Below are 16,608 nucleotides of genomic sequence, written 5' to 3'. Positions count from 1 at the left end.
TGACCCCATACTTAGACCCATACTGTGCTGTTGGGCAACCACATGATCGTGACCAACTAAGAAGGGATTATCGGTTCAATTTGTCACTTTCTCAGCAGTTTTGGAGCAAAAGGATAGATTTTTACTTGCCAAGGCTTCAGGGCCGGAAAAAATGGTTAAAAATGGCCGAGAATTTGGAGCCTGGTCAACTTGTAGTGGTGGGTTCTCTCCAAGACATTGGTAAACGTGGGAAGTATCAACTTGGGAGGGTGCATGAGGTAGTTCCACAAATTAGGAAAGGGAAGCCTGTGGTTCGTAGAGCTAAAGTTGCCGTTTGCAACTATGATGAGAGTACGGGGAAAGTGAAAGTAGACTACGTGTTGAGGGATATTTCATGCCTCGCCCCCGTAAAGAACACCTAAGTGTTACGGTTTGAGCCTGGTTTTGTCTGCGGTGGCCGACACTTGTCTGAGCCCAGAACAGTCGGTTATTATCGCAACCATTGTATATAGCGTCATTTTAGCATGTACCTAATACCTATGGTACCAATTTCATGTATCGTCGTGTATTATCCCGTATTGTTGTTCATTCTTTGCATGCCCTTTGTATTTACGTATTAACTAAAAGTGAGTGATTCAAACAATTTGTGTATCGTGTGTTTTTATTCATTGGCTCACAATTGTCGTCAATTCTTTTTTAGTTATGCCATGTCAGACTGTCATAACTAGGGGCCGCTATGTTCCCGACAATTTTCACAAAATCAAACGTCATATAAAACCGTTATGGTCTACTTAACCTAGCTGGCATCTTACGTCATGGAAATTGCTAGAAAATGTCCAAATATTGCACCATCGGTCGTAAGACCTGATGAAATATTGCATTAGCCGCTTGAACACCTGTTTGAATGACTTCATAATTGTCTTTCATTATTGCGTCACAGTTACTGTCTACGTGCATTTGAGATATCGCAAATTATTCTAGTCATTCGTAAAATTGTTTGTTGGAAGTCAGTTGCAAGTTTAACTGTTTGCTTGGTGCTTGCTAGCTGGACAAATTTTCCGTCTTTTATCTAAGTAGTTTGTTCTGTAGTGACAGTTTTAGAGGCGTACGGTGTTGCGTCCCATTTTCGATAGCCGCGGGCTAATTTTACAGAAATACACTTTTTGAAAAGACGTTTCAAAAGAGTGTTTGTTTTTCGGTCATTACATACAGACGAACGGATCCGGGAACTTTATGTTACAATTTTCCCACGAAGAGATTATGGTTTACCGCTGTGACCAGTAGCCTACTAGCCTTACCCCGCTTTATCCCATAATGACACAGTCATAGCCTAGCCTACTGCAATTTGTTATAATCTGTAGGCTATACACATTGTTTTTTTTTTGCATTTGGCGGAAATGCCAGAGAGGGGCGGCCAGAGAGAGGGTAGGTTTTGCTGACCCCAGAGTCTTCTTTGGATGATAATAATGTAGCCTACTTATTAGTCAAAACAAAATAGGCCTATTGGCTGTGAACTCAATTGTAGGCTATTCTTTTTGATGCTGAGTGAGGGTTTGGATATTGTGGGTATTTATCGAAAATGATACTTTACTGGAACTGTATTAATTCAAGTGTCAGTTGTCACATTGTTCCAGACAATTGTTCACCTAATCAAACTTCATATAAAAACCGTTCAAGTCTACTGAATATTACGTCATGGAAATTCCTAAAACATGTGCCAAAATTGCACCATCGTTTGTAAGACTTGTGTCAAACCTGTTTAAACCGGTTTAAACCTGTTTCAGTTTGAAACCTGTTTAAACATGAAATATTGCGTCACACTACTGCTGACGTGCCTTTGAGTTATCACAAATTTTTCTGATTCATTCTCGAAGTTGTTTGTTGGAAGTCGGTCGCACATTTAACTGGTTTATTTGGTGCTTGCTAGCTGGACAAATTCTCCGTCTTTTATCCAAGTAATCTGTATCGTAGTGACAGTTTTTAGAGGTGTAAGGCGTTGCATCTCGATTTCGATAGCCGCGGGCTAATTTTACAGGAATACACTTATTGAATAGACGTTTCAAGGAGTGTTTCTTTTTCGGTCGATACATACAGACGAACAGATTCGGGAATCTTATGTTACAATTTTCCCACGAAGAGATTATGGTTTACCGCTGTGACCACACATGTCGTGCAATGTTGCTGTCAATATAATTATAAGCTCATATAGGCTAGACTGTAGGAAATAATTAACTTTGCTTGCCTTGCCACAAGCCCACCACTACCAGATAGGCTAAGTCAACATGCTACACCATTATTCTTGCAAGCGCTTTGAGATAAAGGTCTACTCCATTTTTCTTGCTGTTTGTGTAAAACCGTGAACCGGTTATTTGCATATCTAAAAGTGCCATGACTACAGTAAATGCAGTGTTTGAATAGACCTTAAAGGGAGCATGTTATGCTCATGCGTTTAAAATCAGGAAGGTTTCATATGTCAACAAAAGAGTATTGATTTTAATTGGCTTACCAAGTGGAAGATAGGTTGATAGAAGTGATGTTGAAACTTGATAGAGCAGAGCACTTTAACGTTTGCTTAAATGCACCTTAATAATAGTTTTCAATGCAAGCTTTTTACAATCTTTATCAATTTCTAAGCTTGAAGTGTAGGCTACTTGTTAAAAACAAGCGTAAAAGGATTTTTAGTAGGATTAGTGGTTGCTATACTTACTTTTCAATGCTTATGATTGCGTATTGAAATTAGTTTGGCAGAAAGTAAGATCTTTTGAGGACTGGCAAAAAATGGACGCGGACCGACACTAGTCCGTGGACCAGCGGTTTGGAACCACTGGCCCAGGCCCCAGCGCGTAAATAATATAATTAAATAGTGCGTGTGCAGTGAAGCACGACACAACAGCTGTGACAAGTGACAACCCGCTGTGAGAATCAAACTAAAAATTTCTATTGTTGGGTATCAAGCTTTTGCTCTAACTTGGAATGACATGACAAAACCGGTAGACTTACAGTACAATCTTCACATGTATTGGGTTGAGAAAAGCTGTCACAAGCAGTTAGAGTGAGTGACTTTGTTTGTGTTTGCAGCTAGTACCGAATGCCCAAAGGCGTATTTAAAGAAAATATATTTCAAGCAACTGCAAAATTTCAAAATGTCTTCAGAAATAAAAGGAAACTGTTACAAAGATTATTTATCAGAAGATGATTTAAAGATATTAGAACAAACCGAAGAGTATTACAAAACATCTACGACAATTACTAAATGGAAAAACCATAGTTTTCCAGCTGGATTTTCTGCTGAAACTGCACAATACTGTTATGAAACATTAAATCTTGGTGAAGGCGATGTACTTTTAGCAACCTATGCGAAAACCGGTAAGTCTTGTTATACTTGAAAATCCAGGTCAAAATTTTTTTGGCTATTTGTATTGTGATTTAACTTTACTCTTTTACTTAAATCCATTTTCTAACTAGCGTGGCAATTGACTAGTAGACTGTATTGTCATCTCGTGGTTTCCCTGTTGGTATGGGAACCTGTGCAACTTTTGCATTTATACCTTATATAACTTGCATATTTCAACCATGTAGGCCTACTATTTCTGACAAACAAACTACTAATTAATTGAATACTACAGGTACCTTTTGGACGGGTGAAATAATTCAACAGATCATTTGCCAAAATACACAGGAATATGAATTAGCCACAAGCTATCCTTTTTATCACATGTATCTTGAATTAGGGCTAAGTAAGTTGGAAAGTTTTTATAAAATTATACGTAAACTACAGTATGTCAATGGCTTAAGTATTTACTTCAATAATTTGGGGCTAAGAAGACAAGAAACCCTTCTAGACAACAACATTTCAACAACAAACAGAAACTTCACTCATCAAACCCAGCAACTGGGCCTGCCTCAGAGCTGTTAAAAGTTTCTCCCATTCAAAACACTTTATCATTTCGAGAATAAAGATTCAAACCAATTAACCTAATCATATTATTCATTTTCAATGCACAATATGCGAAGTAGTTCTAGGTGTTACAAAGTTAAAAATTAGTATCATTACAGTAAGCGTAATAATCTGCATGTGGCTACAGCAGATGATTTACAACCAATCACAAGACAAGATTTAAATTAGCAGATTGCAATTATAATATATATGTGAATGTAATTCATGCATGTGATACCGTGATCGTTTTTGAAACATTTTTGTTGGTACCGGTATGTAAATTATAGTAACTAAGAACATTTCGCCGTCGCTAGTGTGGCCTAACGGTTTGAGGTTTATGTGACTAGTCATTTCGATGACAGGGATTTTGATGATTTCCACTCTTGCTATTACTATTTTTTCTTCTGTAAATCCCAAACAAAGTTCAAAGCAAGAATCAACTTTCTGGCTCAGTACTGAGTAGTGGAAGATTCACAGATAGCAGTCAGCTGGTTTATAGGGAAGATTATCCTCTAAAATATATAATGTTTAATTGTTTATAGAGAGAGAGAGAAGTTCTTTGCATCAACAGCACATGTGGAAAAAACAATACAAGATTACAATGTGAACTAGGTTGTTTTAATGTTTGCTCATGATGATGGGAGTGGCAGAAGGACCAAACTGGTCATCAAGTCTGCCACACCCGTGTGGTGTCATAGCTTATTTGACATGGAACGGTGTTGGTGTTATAAATAAATAATGTTTATATAGCCTATGTCAGCGGCTCTCAACCAAGGGTTTGTAAGCATTTTCAGGAGGTCTGTAAAAGTTCTCAAATTTGCAGCTTGATTGATTAATTACGATATTTAAAATTGTTAGTACTTTATTTGTGTATTACATAGGGATGGGCAATATAGAATTTCGAATAGTTGCAATCCGAATATCTAATTATTCGAATTGAAATGACATTTCGAATCAAATTTTCCAAACCGAAATTAAAATATCCACTTTAAAGACTACCAAATTTTTTTATCAATTTTTTGCCGATCCATTACATTCGGCTCAGCGATAGCTAGTCGCTCTAGCGAAAACGGCTAGCCAGCTTTCTTTGCCAGTGCGGTTTGTAGACGTCGGAAGATCGTTGTGCTGTGGATTTGCATCTATTTTCATCGTACGAATGGAACACAATTCAACTCTGGGTGAGGCTACCGCTACACCTAGTGTCGGAAGTTCCGCAACAATGCAGCAATCCAATGAAATCTGTGATCTATTGAGCTCCGGTGTTGAAGCGACGAATACTTCAGCATCAAGTAACGATGACAACGAACAGCTTTGAGTTGCCGAAGAAAACCGATCCTACCTTAAGGCAAAAGTGCCATACAGCAATGCAATTGAATGGTGGAACAAAAATCAAGAAAAGTTCTCGCGGTTGTTTGATCTTGCGAGGAAGTATTTAGCCACTTCTGCATCCTCAGAAAGATCCTTCTCGAATGCTGGATTAACAGCATCAAAACTGCGATTGCGGCTCACTGGAGAGCATTTAGAAGCTTTAAACATTCTTCACTGCCACAAAGACTTGCTCTCCTAGACAGTTACTGTTGTTTTTCGTTTAGTTGCCACTTTCCATTATGTGTCTTCAATAAAACCAGAATAAAAACAAAGCTTTTTGACATTTTCTGAAATTAAAATAATTATTCTAGAATAGGTATTCGCATGGCCCCCTCTAGTGTCTGGCCTGATTTGTCACATTTTTCTTTGAAACATTAACAGTCTGAGTTGCTGGCAAAATGTGGCAGGATACTCGAAAAGATAGCGATTGCTAAAGAAAAGTTAAAAGCAGTTGATTGATAAAAAGTTTATGTGTTATTGTTATTTTAACTAGAGTTAACTAAACATGATTTATTTGCCACTCCCACATACTCAACTGGCTATTTGGTGAGACTTTTGATCAATGCAACCCAGCCAAGTCCAGCAGTTCAAACCACTGGTGATGGGTCTGTTTTCTTTTTGAAGCTGCTTAGTTGATAGTTAAAACTGAAAAGTACCTGGGCAGTTCAACAGGCATAGGTATACCAGAATAGGTTAGGCATTCACCAATTTAAAATCTTTGGGTATGTTTAACAGATACCATAATACCTTGCAGCTGTTAGAGTGCCTTGCCTAGTGTCTACTGCTTTAGCTAACATAGCCCAATGATATGTCAAACAAGTATGAATGTTTTCTTTTGACTATGCAAAAACTATACCTTTTAAGTTTTTCCAAGCTTTAAAGTATGCCTAATTGCCTTACTGACAAGTGCTGATTTCATCATGAAAAAACTCATCATTCATCATTGCAGTCATTTTGTGGTTGCTATTATGGCATGGTTTATTCAAAATGACAGTCTCTCAGTAGGTTTTATTAGCCATGCTTTTGTGAAAGTGATCAGAATTGAAAGAATTAAATCAAGCCCCCAGATCTTTTTATGCCCACATTTTTTAAGTGGCTGCATGACAAGTGTTTAACACTGCACTGTAATAACAAAAAATCAAGAACTTTAGTTTTGCTCCAAGTACGGTATATTTAGACACTGGATCTTTTCAAGTTATCGCAAGTCAAATACTTTGTAATATGCATGAAAAATTGTAGTAACTTGACTGTATTTGGATTAAGTTTTTGCAGTGTGCTACACTTTATAAAAAAAAAAATGGAGTGGGCAATTTAACGTAGGCTACGGTATTTTCTCAAAATTGGTCAGAATTCCATGTCTGGCAACCCTTGTATGGGAATGATAGCCACAGTCATTTTTATTTAGCCTTTTTGTAAACTGAACTGCTGTAAATTTTAATGTGCTGGTTATGGAGTTGTGTGACAGTGAAAATGGTTCAATACCCGAAATCGCGATATACCGGTACAACATGGTAATTTAGACTTGGACTATGGTAATTTAGACTTAGACTAAATCTACTGGAAATAAATAGGATTGAAGGAGTTAGAAATGCTTTTAAATCTACAATGGGTCAAAGACTACTCAATCAAGTTAATCTTAACATAATATTAACATTGAAACAAATCTAACAAAATCATTGATGTTTTTACAAGTTAAAACACTTTTGCTGCAACAATAGCCAACAAAGTACTACTGTGTTATATTTACCATAAACAGCTTTTTGACATTTAGGAGCTGTGTTTTTAAAAACAAAAATACATGATCGATATGTTAAAAAGTGAGTCTACTAGAAAAAACTTTTTGAAATGCCATTACTTTTTTAATTAAACTTGTTTGTGAACATCCTGAAGCAACAAGTTTATTTTTTGCTGGTAAGTGTTAGGCTGAAACATCGTCTCAAAAGTGGGGTACTTTTAAAAATCCTCGTTATAACAAGGTGCTTAGCGAAAACTTTTATCTAGTTTTATTCGTAGTTCATAGCAATTTAGATCACCGTTTAGATGCAGAATTTTTGCTGTTACAGTTAATCAGGGCTATTACAAACATTTTTGAAAGTTATAATTTTGTATTTAAATGATTGTGTCCTTTCGTGGAAAGTTCATTCATCAAAAAAAGAACAGAAAAATATAAGGAAAGTTCAGTTGTGTGATGTTGAACAAAGGAATGAAGTTGCTTTTTAGCATATTCATGGTGATTGGTGATGGACCACTTTCTGGTGGTAGAAAGGCATTCCAATTTTTTAATAAAATATCAGTGGTTTGAAAATGACTCAGCATTTGACCAGGTTTTACTTCATTAATAAAAGAAGCTTTGCCGCATATAAAAACAAGAAGCAAACACACAAGGAGTTCAAGAACAACTTCAAAACAAGACAAAGTTGAAAGAATTTATATTACTACAAAAGTATTTAAGTGACAAGTATGAACATAAAAGTAATTAGAAAGTTTTTGTCTACCACCTGTTCACCTCTCTCGTTATCCGTTGATGGAGTTAGAGTGACTGGTGGAGCTGGTATTGTTGGCATGTACAGATTTCAGTAGACCTTGGTGTTAAACCTCAGTGCCATGGTGAGTATGTAGCTTACTGCATTAGGAGTGTTCTACTTTTGTTATAAAAATGCTGTAAGACTAAGAAGTGCTCTTCGTGATGAACAATGATGCATTGTATCCAAACCCTTCTACAAGATAGGAACGTGATGATTATATACCTTTGTTGGTTTTTGTACCTTTGCGTTGTAGATATGTTCAAAACAATGTGTTAAAAAATTGGTATTAATTAATCAGCTGGGTACCACAACTGAGAGTATTAATCCATCTTATGATTTTTGTATGTTACCTTTTTCTAGTCATTTCTTCAATGTATCTTGGACAATGGACATGCACCTAATTATTGCATGTATTCTGAAATTGTACGCGCTGTGAAAAGCAACAAACAACAGTAGTTATTGTGATAGCCCAAACACATTTGCCAACATGACATTCAACAATTTTTAAGGATTTTGTTTTTCATAGAGTCTTTTTATGTATGACTGACAATCAGTTTGGCTTCAACTTCTGTAAGTGTATTTTTTAAAATCAATAGGTTAACTATCTTGCATTTTGCTAAACCCATTGCCTACACTTATTTACTGTACTATATGTTCAGACTGTTCAAATAAATTTGACCAAGTAAAGTTTTCAAAGCTTGTTCAATGATCCGATGATATTTGTACAATTCTTGTATTTTTATGCAAAACAATGTATGATTGTAAAGTAGGGATACCATAATTCTCATCCCTTTGGTGTATGTGATGGTGTGAAGCAAGACCGAGTATTAATCTTGAAATTTTACGTAGGCTATGAAATATAATATCAGGGGTGCAGCCAGCACAAAATTTCAGGGGTGGAAAATAAGTATTTTTTCATAAGTGAGTGAGCCTGGAGTGGCAACGAGTTTTATCGAAGGTGGAGCACTCACTGGGGTCCTCCCCCAGAAATTTTTTTAAAATATATTATAAAATTGCCATTCTTTCAACCAAAATCGATAGTAAAACTTTGTCAAATGATCCTGTAATAGAGTGTGAAATGTTACTTTAAAATATTTCGAATGGAGGCAATTGCTCCCTTTGCTCGCTCCCTGACTACACCCCTGACAAACATTTATCATTACAATTTCATGGTCTTTCTTTTGGCTGCTGCATTGGCAATTATTTTTGTAGTCGTGTTGTGTGTATGCTAAAGAAAGACCTATGTTATTTTGCACCAAGTATTCAGGATCTTTTCTAAAGTTTGTCATTTCTGCAGGCAAACGTATTTAAAACGGTTATTATTTTATGTATGTTATTTTTTCTACACCGTACTTGTTGTGAGGACCTATGTGATAAATAATAGTTTGCACTAATTATGCAGAAAAAGTAAACTTGTGAAAGAGAAATTCAGATCGTACGTATATTTATTTGTGCATTGCCAATTGAAACTTTGAGGGGACCCGGAGTTTGGCTTGGTACCGGGCCCAATTATGCACTCAATGGCCCTGCCAAGACGTATTTTTTTATAATGTGCATTGAGTAAAGATCAGAAACAATCTACTGAATTGTAGAAAATGTTTATTTTCTCCGTTTACGTTAATGTTGATGGTTTGGAGAAAACTACTTCTGATAAAGGTTTCATTTCGTATTACAGTTGACATTTATGAAGATTAATAACTATCAATCAACTCAAAGAAAGCTCACGATATCGTACAAAGCTTTAAATACTTATTACTAAGAAACGAAATGTTTGTTACCCTTTTACAATATTTTCTGAAAGAACTTTAGTTGTAGAAACTACAATGTTTAAGACAATTTGAGTCAGCCTGTTAATAAAATCCTTCAAAATGTGACAAATCTGGCCTTATCTGCAGTGGGCCATGGTATTCGAAATTCTAAATTCGTAAAATTATTCTAGAATAATTCTAGAATAGCTTATTCTTCTATTTTGCCCATCCCTAGTATTACAGTGATTCTCAAACTGTGCATCACAAAGTCCTGGTTCGTAATTTGAAATTTCAAAGGGCGTCGCACAGATGTTCGGTTTCCTAAGTTCTAAACAATTTTCATATAAAAGAGTTATATATATAAATATTTTTATAAGGCTATGACTATGTGCGTTCAACTTAATTCGTTTGGGACAGCAAATTCTTGATCAATGCTTATTATATACTTTTAAAATTTAGAAACACAAACGTTAGCCAGCAAGCTAATTACCACTCGCAGTTTTGCTGTGACTGTGATTACATCAAAGTGTGAGTTACAAATGATAAAATGGAGAAATTCTTTGTAAAGGTCACAAAAATTCTTTTAATTTTTGATAAAATTTATAGAAAAACATTAAATCAGCATATTATAATATTATACAGTATAGATTACTGATTTTTGATTCTGTGTGCCAACATATAATATGATATAGCTTACAACATAAGTTTGTCAATGTCATTTATCGTCATATGTGCGTTGCAAGTTTAGTAAATTCTTCTAAGTGTGTTGCTTTGAAACTTGTGATTTTACTTGTTTCTGTTACTTATAGGAGACAGGATGTACTAAAATTTCAGAAAGATTTTTTTAGGGGTCCGCGATCGCTTCAAGAGCACTAAAAGGGATTCGCTAAGATAAAAATCTTGAAAACCACTGGCTTACGAATTCCATCCCTTTATTTGGAACTTCTTATGAAGTTTCTTGGGTTTATATTGTATTGCTGCTATTTGTTTACATTTGTCTTATGACTACATTGAGACAATAACGGTTTAAATGGTAGGTTAAAAGATGGTTTTAAAATGGTTTTGCATCAAATTTTTAATTTGAGCAAAATGGTAAAGTTGGCCCAGTTTATAAGCATGGAATAACAATACAAATAATAGGGCAATACTTTATACAGGTTCAAGATTTCCAGTGATGTCTAAACTTCCATTGAAACGAAGGCTTATGTATTCTCACGCAGAAGCAGACATTGTTAATGTGGAAAAGTATATGAAAGCTAATGCAAAGGTGACTTAAAAAGCTGATGTCTCAAATCGCCTGAATTTTAGTGTATATAATTGTATCAAGGATTTCACCTTCAAAATAAGGGTAGACTACTACAGCGGTCATTGCTAATGCTTTGATGGTCAACTCCACTTTTTATTTAAAAGGTGAATGGAATATATTTTCATTGTTAAAAGTAAAATTTATTCTGAAGTAGTTGATGGAAATGTGTTTTGTTGTATTATATATAATAGTTTAAACAATAAATACTATTAATACTAAAAAAGTGCTCAATGCCAAGCAAAAAGCCAAGCAGAGCAAATTCTAATCAAATATAGTTATTAGTTTCTAAACCCTTGACGGTCTGTTTTGGAGGATCATCAGAAGGTCCTGAAAAATATGCAAAAGCAGTAAATCGGTAATACCTGAAAACTTGTATGCTGTATGATACTGTATGTACACTTTGTAGGCTACAGTAGCCTATATTGTAGTTTATTGCATTATTGTTTTGGCAAAATCTGCTGCTTTGAAACCGTATTTTGTCCCTTTGATTGTTTCGTGAGATTTGATGTCAATGTCTATTTTATTGCTCAACATCTTTAAGCTATAGCCCAAACAATAAACAGATGCTTGTTCCTGCATCAAATGTTAGAGCAAACTGTTCAGTGTTCAATAAAGCATAAGCGCTGAATGTGCTAATCGTATGTAGCCTACAGATGTTTGATTCAGCATCCAACTTCTCATAACTTAAACAAACACATGAAAAACGTTCAACAAAATGCGCACTCAGGGGTTTAATTTTCTAAATGTTTGTATTTTTGTCTTTTAGTTAGCAGGATCATAAAGCCACCCTCATTTCAAAGAGGGTGGAAGCTCATATGTACCCTTCACTTGGCTCCCATTTTCTGTACACTCTATTGACTCTAATACCTAACTGCACAAGCATGTTCGGTTTACAGTGCCACATGATCCCTACACTTGTAAAATATTGTAGTCGTGCATAAAAAGTGGCAGGAAAAAGTGTACAAATATATGTACAACTATGAAATTGCAAAGCAAAACATTTATTGATTCTATATCAATAATTAAATCAAAAGTTAAGATCAATACACTTTGACGATTTTTGTTTTTAGGTGGTTTGCGTGCTACGGAATCCAAAGGATCAAATGGTATCTCTCTACAAATTTTTGAAAAAAGTTCCACCTGGTCAAGTCGAGCCATTGTTGACTATGCATAATTCCGGATGGGATAAATATGTTGAACATGTGATTCAAGGTTGACTGTTGATTCTTTCCAACACATCATCTGCTATAAACGCCATGTATGGTCATAGCTGAAATAGGCTACACATTTCAGCTGAAAATCGATGATCCAACAGAAGAGGCCAAAATTAAAAAGTCTTTTTGAGAAATGTGTTAACTTAAAAGATAGTAAAGCCCCAAAGGCTTCAATTGTGAACTGAATAAAATGTAGGAATAGCAAAACGGAAATGATGGAAGAAAAAGCTGACCTCATGCGTATAATACCATGCAGGAGACTTCACTATGTTGATGAAGCCTGGAGAATGGTATCCAGACCACATACTCTCATGGTACAACCACAAAATTAACAAAAATATCTATTTTATGCACTTTGAAGATATGAAAAAGGTAATGTTGTTTTTGCTAAAACTCTGCAATCTATTTATTTCGTAAACGCAGCTACAGAAGTTTTTGCAGTAAAAATTCTGGCTAGAGATGCTTTTAAAATTTACGTCTGTAAGTCTACACATCTAAAGGATTTCGCATGACCTCCTTCTGCAAGGCTGCTGGGCTCTTGAATCGTGACACATTCAGATATTTGTGTTAATTAAATTAGCAGCGATCACGAAATTTTGGGTCCATGTTTCAGTGGCTTAAAGCCTACTTTATATTTTCGCATTCTGAATGAAAAAATATGAAACCATCATTTTGTAAAAAAAATCTACTTCAAAAAAATATAGAGCAACGAACATGATCAAAAAAAAATCTTTTCCAAATTCTTTTCCCGTTTCCAAATTTTTGACATGGGATCTAGTGATGTTTGGTACCAACCAATTTCATGGATATCGTTAAGAGGAAGTAGTTAATGTTTTTTATCACCATCAAATTTCACCGACTGAGTGGAAAAGTTCAACGTACGTAGATACAATTAATACGAAAAGCCAACCCAGACAGCCACTTTATCTGGTACGGATCTGACCAGATCCGTACCAAATTTCGGCCAGATAAAGTGGATGTCTGAGAACCTTTTTGGAGACGTAGACTAGCCGAACCTGTCCCCATAATTGACGTAAAATAATCGCAATGATTATCATAGTTATATCATCTATAGGTTTTCTTCTTACCACATATAGCGGGATAACGTGGCCTACTAAGCTTCTTCTTGCGTTTAAGAAATTTCTCTCGTTGGACACCGGGACCGAGGATTTATCTTTTCACCACCGCGGGTGCCCTGTGAGTTGTGGCCTCTGATTCTTGCCATTCGCTTCATAAATTTAAATTACCAGGACTCACCACGAGGGGGTTGGCTGATTAATAGTACGGCATGCAAAATTAGCTGCTAACGTTTAGAGCTAGAATTGGATTGATTGATCATGTAATGTCACCTTCGCATTTACGCTAAGATCGATATCCTCGAACGAGACAACTATGTATACATTTCCGCTAAAAGTGTGTGTCGTGTACCGTATTGAGTACAAAACTGTGCATGATACACTCTGTGTATCATAACAAAATGTAAAGTACATGTAATAATCATAGCAAAAAGCCATTGGTTGCTATCATTGTTATGAACCGGTGCACGCTAGGAAAAAGTATTATTATTATTGTATTTATGTGAACTGCAGATGCCGTCAAAACATTTAAAGTTCATTTCTGCTGCTTAGCCATTACACAACTCCGGTGTTAAAGAAATGAAATACCACTTACAGCGTTAAATGAAAGAATACATTTTTCATTACTTAAACTTTTTTGAGTATTCTACTAATGAGCTACTACTATCATCCATTGCTTTCCAGGACCCTGAAGCCCAAATTAAACTTCTGGCGGAATTCCTGAACGCTCCAATGACTGACGAAAAAGCAAAACGCATTGCTGAGGCCACATGTTTTGACAACATGAGAAAGAAAAAAGTTACAGGAGAAGAATTCAAACATTATATTGCTACAGTCAACATGCGAAAAGGTCAATTTGGAAATTGTATAAGAAAATAAATCTTAGAAGCAAAATGTTGGAACGTCTGGTTAATGTAATAAAAAAATAAAGAGCCCAAAATGTAGATACCAAACTCATGTTCAGCAAATGTTTCAAACTATACTGTCTTCTTCTTCAGTGTTATAAATGTATGGAATTCCTGGTGCCACTTACTTTTAAATTAAATTTCTTAGGTCACTGAAGAAGTTTTCGAAACGTTTGCTGAACATGAGTTTAGTATCTATATTTTGAGATTTTTATTTTTTCCCTGAAAATAAATCTGTTTTTCACATTCACCCAACATCAACCATAGAGGGATATCACATGTACATTGTCAGCCATGATTATTGAATTCACATGAACCCGTGAGACAAAAGCAAGGCCCTTGTTGAGATTCGCAACACTTGTAGAAAATAACCACTTTTGGTTTCGGCAGTGAACTAGGCAAACTTAAGTGAAGTTAATTTGAGTCTGCAAATGTTTATGCTGGTGTAATGATAATGATGATGTAATGATAATGATATAGTTTTATTTATTGTCGCTCCACAATAGCTAATTGTTTAAACGACGGATCTCGTTTTTAATTTTAAACCAGGTTTACGATGTCATCACATTATTGCCCGAAGGCGACAACCACTCGGCCACTGAGCTGGTTTTATGCTGGTGTGGAAAACCTCCGCGATCTAGAAAGGATGAGAAGAAGCGTGTGGTTGGCTAAAATTCTAAACGTACTTATACTGTAGAAGCTAAAAAAAAAATTGCTAATTTTTGCTTTCAGGTGATGTTGGAGAATGGAAAGATTATTTCACAGTCAGCCAATCTGAAAGAGTTGACAAAATCATGGAAGAGAAACTGAAAGGCACTGGCATCACGTTCACCTATCAGTTATAGTCTTAGATAGCCAACCTACAACATTACACAAAATCTTAATTAGATACCATCTTTGTATAGAAAGATTAACGATTGCACGTGGTTCACGCAAGACCGCAAATATTTGAATTTATGTCATCATTTGATTGTGGTTACAGTTTGTAGTTATAATATTTAATTGTCCAATAATATGGATGTGCATTATTTTTGTTTTGTGTACATGCTAGCCAAGGTAATGCACAATACGGCAATAGTCGTTGTTTTGTTTTTTTGTCCGTTTATGTAAATTCTTTGTGTAATAGGCAATAAACTTATGAAATATTAATACTTTTGTAAAAAAAAAACATAGCAAATACCACTTTAATAAAACGATCAAGTTAAAACAGTCCGTGCAAAACACATTCTCATGCAGTAACACGGCATTGTTCAATACAATGTAGACAACATAGTTAGCCCTTCAGTTGGACGGGCAGATTTCGAGTTTCGCATTCCGTAGTGTCAAGATATCCCTGATACTATGTTTTATGATGGATATATGTTCATGTATTTCTTGAATTTATTTGATGGATGATATATGTTCAATTGTTCATGTATATCTTGAAATTTGTACCAGTATGTTGTTGGAAATCGTGGCAGAACACCAGTTTAAGATTTAGACTAGCAGCTTTTAATTTTAATATTATGTAACCATCTAGTTAAAATAGAATTTTTATACGTGTTGATAATATCAGAGTTTGCTTTATTTGTTCGTTTTACGTATTTTTCAAATTTTCCTTTTTACATGTGCTAGCTGAAGATGCTATTAGCCTACTTTCGCGAAATCTATTCTCAATAAATTACCCAAGAGGTTAAATTGTTGTGCAAATGCCAGCATTTGATGAATGCAAAATCGCACTACCATAACTACTTTTAGATCGATTTTTAAATCTAAGCTATTTCTATGCTACTAGCCTATTAGTACAATAATTTTTTCGCCTTGCCCTACTATTTCTGCCTTGCAATGCTATTGCGATTAATTAAATAGCGTAACATGTATGCAGAGAGTGTTGGAAATTATTCATTGGAGAATCAAAGTTTTAATTCATAATCCAGAGTTTCTTGAGTTGTACTTTGCTTTTGTTGAATTGAAAGCAAAATTGACAAAAGCAACTTACAGTAAATTAAAGCAACAAATGTTGTAATTTTTACAAATGTTGTAAGACAGAGGTGATCAGTAGTAATGCCTAAAACACTCTCACCCCGATTTATGTTACTCTTCATAAAAACCATGTTACCACATTATTACACCGATTTTTGTATTGGTTTACGTAAAAGAATAGTAGTCCATTTGTTTTTATTTTTAACCATCACAGCAAAAACAAATACACGTCAACATAGCAAAGGTCGAGAAAAAGGTAGAAGCGACAAAAGAACAAAGTGCAATATTATAACTACGGTCAGGGTTGTCAGTGTAACCATTGTTTTGTTGTCGTCGAGGGATCTTTGTTGATCTTTGCGGTGGTCCTCGAACTCGCTAGACGTACTCCTTTAGACTCAAATTGTTATGCCAACAGTTCGAAATGGCGGCACACTGCAGAGCACAACTATTCTAAATTCAACGATGGCCACAACAATCAAGCTCTGGTCAACAACGCTTTCCTCGTCCTCCAGATCTGGAAAAGGTGGTCACACAAAAAAGGAGCAGCAGTCAAAACGTCTTAAACTTTTCGACCAATAATAACGCTAT

At 35.4% G+C, this 16,608-nt stretch overlaps 1 protein-coding gene across 1 annotated transcript; it reads left to right on the top strand.

The window, feature by feature from the left end:
* Positions 1 to 2,935: 2,935 nt before the first annotated feature.
* Positions 2,936 to 15,882, top strand: LOC145774262 (sulfotransferase 1C1-like). Its single transcript, XM_082585459.1, has 7 exons — positions 2,936 to 3,345; positions 3,606 to 3,716; positions 10,715 to 10,824; positions 11,934 to 12,075; positions 12,334 to 12,449; positions 13,838 to 14,003; positions 14,791 to 15,882. The coding sequence occupies exons 1-7, from the start codon at positions 3,123 to 3,125 to the stop codon at positions 14,901 to 14,903; spliced, it is 981 nt and encodes a 326-aa protein (XP_082441585.1). The 5' UTR covers positions 2,936 to 3,122; the 3' UTR covers positions 14,904 to 15,882.
* Positions 15,883 to 16,608: the final 726 nt, after the last annotated feature.

The sequence above is a fragment of the Aplidium turbinatum genome, chromosome 1 (assembly GCF_918807975.1).
Source record: "Aplidium turbinatum chromosome 1, kaAplTurb1.1, whole genome shotgun sequence".
Lineage (NCBI taxonomy): Eukaryota > Metazoa > Chordata > Ascidiacea > Aplousobranchia > Polyclinidae > Aplidium > Aplidium turbinatum.
The sequence above is the reverse complement of the archived record's forward strand: the minus strand, read 5'-3'. Positions and strand labels throughout refer to the sequence as shown.